Here is a 2,500-nt window from a genome sequence, read left to right on the forward strand (position 1 = left end):
TTATTGTGTTTTTATTTGGTTGTGTTTGTTTGGTTGTGTTTTTGTTTGTTGTTTTTTGTTGTGTTGTGTTTTTGTTTTGTTGTTTTTGTTTTTGTTTTGTTGATGTTTTGTTGTGTTTGTTTTGTTTTGTTGTGTTTTTTTTGTTGTGTTTTTGTTTTGTTGTTTTTGTTTTGTTGTGTTGATGTTTTGTTGTGTTTTTGTTTGTTGTGTTTTTTGTTTTGTTGTGTTTTTGTTTTGTTGTGTTGATCTTTTGTTGTGTTTGTTTTGTTGTGTTTTTGTTTTGTTGTTTTTGTTTGTTGTTTTTTGTTGTGTTTTTGTTTTGTTGTGTTTGTTTTGTTGTGTTTTTGTTTTGTTGTTTTTGTTTGTTGTTTTTTGTTGTGTTTTTGTTTTGTTGTGTTGATGTTTTGTTGTTTTTGTTTTGTTGTGTTTTTGTTGTGTTTTTGTTTTGTTGTTTTTGTTTGTTGTTTTTTGTTGTGTTTTTGTTTTGTTGTGTTGATCTTTTGTTGTGTTTGTTTTGTTGTTTTTGTTTTGTTGTGTTTTTGTTGTGTTTTTGTTTTGTTGTGTTTTTGTTGTGTTGTGTTGATGTTTTGTTGTTTTTGTTTTGTTGTGTTGATGTTTTGTTGTTTTTGTTGTGTTGATGTTTTGTTGTGTTTTTGTTTTGTTGTGTTTTTGTTGTGTTGTGTTGATTTTTTGTTGTTTTTGTTTTGTTGTGTTGATGTTTTGTTGTTTTTGTTTTGTTGTGTTTTTGTTGTGTTTTTTTTTGTTGTGTTTTTTGTTTTGTTGTGTTTTTGTTTTGTTGTGTTTTTGTTTTGTTGTGTTGATCTTTTGTTGTGTTTATTTTGTTGTGTTTGTTTTGTTTTGTTGATGTTTTGTTTTGTTGGTGTTTTGTTGTGTTTGTTTTGTTTTATTGTGTTTTTGTTTTGTGTTTTTGTTTTGTTGTGTTTTTGTTTTGTTGTTTTTGTTTGTTGTTTTTTGTTGTGTTTTTGTTTTGTTTTGTTGATGTTTTGTTGTTTTTGTTTTGTTGTGTTTTTGTTGTGTTTTTGTTTTGTTGTTTTTGTTTGTTGTTTTCTGTTGTGTTTTTGTTTTGTTGTGTTTTTGTTTGTTGTGTTTTTTGTTTTGTTGTGTTTTTGTTTTGTTGTGTTGATCTTTTGTTGTGTTTATTTTGTTGTGTTTGTTTTGTTTTGTTGATGTTTTGTTTTGTTGGTGTTTTGTTGTGTTTGTTTTGTTTTATTGTGTTTTTGTTTTGTGTTTTTGTTTGTTGTTTTTTGTTGTGTTTTTGTTTTGTTGTGTTTTTGTTTTGTTGTGTTTTTGTTTTGTTGTTTTTGTTTTGTTGTGTTTTTGTTTGTTGTTTTTTGTTGTGTTTTTGTTTGGTTGTGTTTTTGTTTGGTTGTGTTTTTGTTTGTTGTTTTTTGTTGTGTTGTGTTTTTGTTTTGTTGTTTTTGTTTTGTTGATGTTTTGTTGTGTTTGTTTTGTTTTTTTGTTGTGTTTTTATTTGTTGTTTTTTGTTGTGTTGTGTTTTTGTTTTGTTGTTTTTGTTTTGTTGTGTTGATGTTTTGTTGTGTTTTTGTTTGTTGTGTTTTTTGTTTTGTTTTTGTTTTGTTGTTTTTGTTTGTTGTTTTTTGTTGTGTTTTTGTTTTGTTGTGTTGATGTTTTGTTGTTTTTGTTTTGTTGTGTTTTTGTTGTGTTTTTGTTTTGTTGTTTTTGTTTGTTGTTTTTTGTTGTGTTTTTGTTTTGTTGTGTTGATCTTTTGTTGTGTTTGTTTTGTTGTGTTTTTGTTTTGTTGTTTTTGTTTGTTGTTTTCTGTTGTGTTTTTGTTTTGTTGTGTTTTTGTTTTGTTGTGTTTTTGTTGTGTTTTTGTTTTGTTGTGTTTTTGTTGTGTTGTGTTGATGTTTTGTTGTTTTTGTTGTGTTGATGTTTTGTTGTTTTTGTTGTGTTGATGTTTTGTTGTGTTTTTGTTGTGTTTTTGTTGTGTTGTGTTGATGTTTTGTTGTTTTTGTTGTGTTGTGTTGATGTTTTGTTGTTTTTGTTGTGTTGATGTTTTGTTGTGTTTTTGTTGTGTTTTTGTTTTGTTGTTTTTGTTGTGTTGTGTTGATGTTTTGTTGTTTTTGTTTTGTTGTGTTGATGTTTTGTTGTTTTTGTTTTGTTGTGTTTTTGTTGTGTGTTTTTTTTTGTGTTGTGTTTTTGTTGTGTTTTTGTTTTGTTGTGTTGATTTTTTTTTAAAGTTGTGTGTGTTGTTCATCTGTCATCCTTCTGACTTCTGATTCTTCTGGAAGTCGAATGCTTTCATTAAGCCTCTTTGTTTTTGCAGAGTTTGTTATTTAACACCACTTCCTCCTCCTCCTCCTCCTACCCTGTTACCTCCTCCCTCCTGTTTGCCCCTTAAAGACCCCTGGGCTCCCTCTGAGGGGAGTGTGGAAGTGGCCCCAGAGCTCGACCTTTTTGCCATGAAGCCAGCAGAGGGCAGCACTGAGAGCCCCAGTAACGGAGAGCTGAGCACCAC

General features: G+C 28.7%; 1 protein-coding gene across 8 annotated transcripts in view; it reads left to right on the forward strand.

Moving 5' to 3' along the window:
* The window catches only part of snap91a (synaptosome associated protein 91a), a 66,704-nt gene that overhangs the window by 45,411 nt on the left and 18,793 nt on the right, over nt 1–2,500 (forward strand). For 4 of the 8 annotated variants that reach the window (XR_009207493.1, XM_058418799.1, XM_058418798.1 and 1 more), the window contains one exon: nt 2,386–2,500. This exon is cut by the window's right edge and continues 128 nt beyond it. The exons of 2 other annotated variants lie outside the window; for them this stretch is intronic. Coding sequence is in view for 5 of the 6 variants with exons in the window: in XM_058418799.1 (XP_058274782.1) it covers nt 2,386–2,500 (115 nt within the window). In the remaining variant the exon portion in view is untranslated. Of the gene's footprint in view, nt 1–2,308; nt 2,357–2,385 lie in introns of those variants that run through there. 2 more of the 8 variants (XM_058418804.1, XM_058418805.1) reach the window with 2 other exon arrangements.

The sequence above is a fragment of the Hemibagrus wyckioides genome, linkage group LG20 (genome assembly GCF_019097595.1).
Source record: "Hemibagrus wyckioides isolate EC202008001 linkage group LG20, SWU_Hwy_1.0, whole genome shotgun sequence".
In the NCBI taxonomy this organism is placed as follows: Eukaryota; Metazoa; Chordata; class Actinopteri; order Siluriformes; family Bagridae; genus Hemibagrus; species Hemibagrus wyckioides.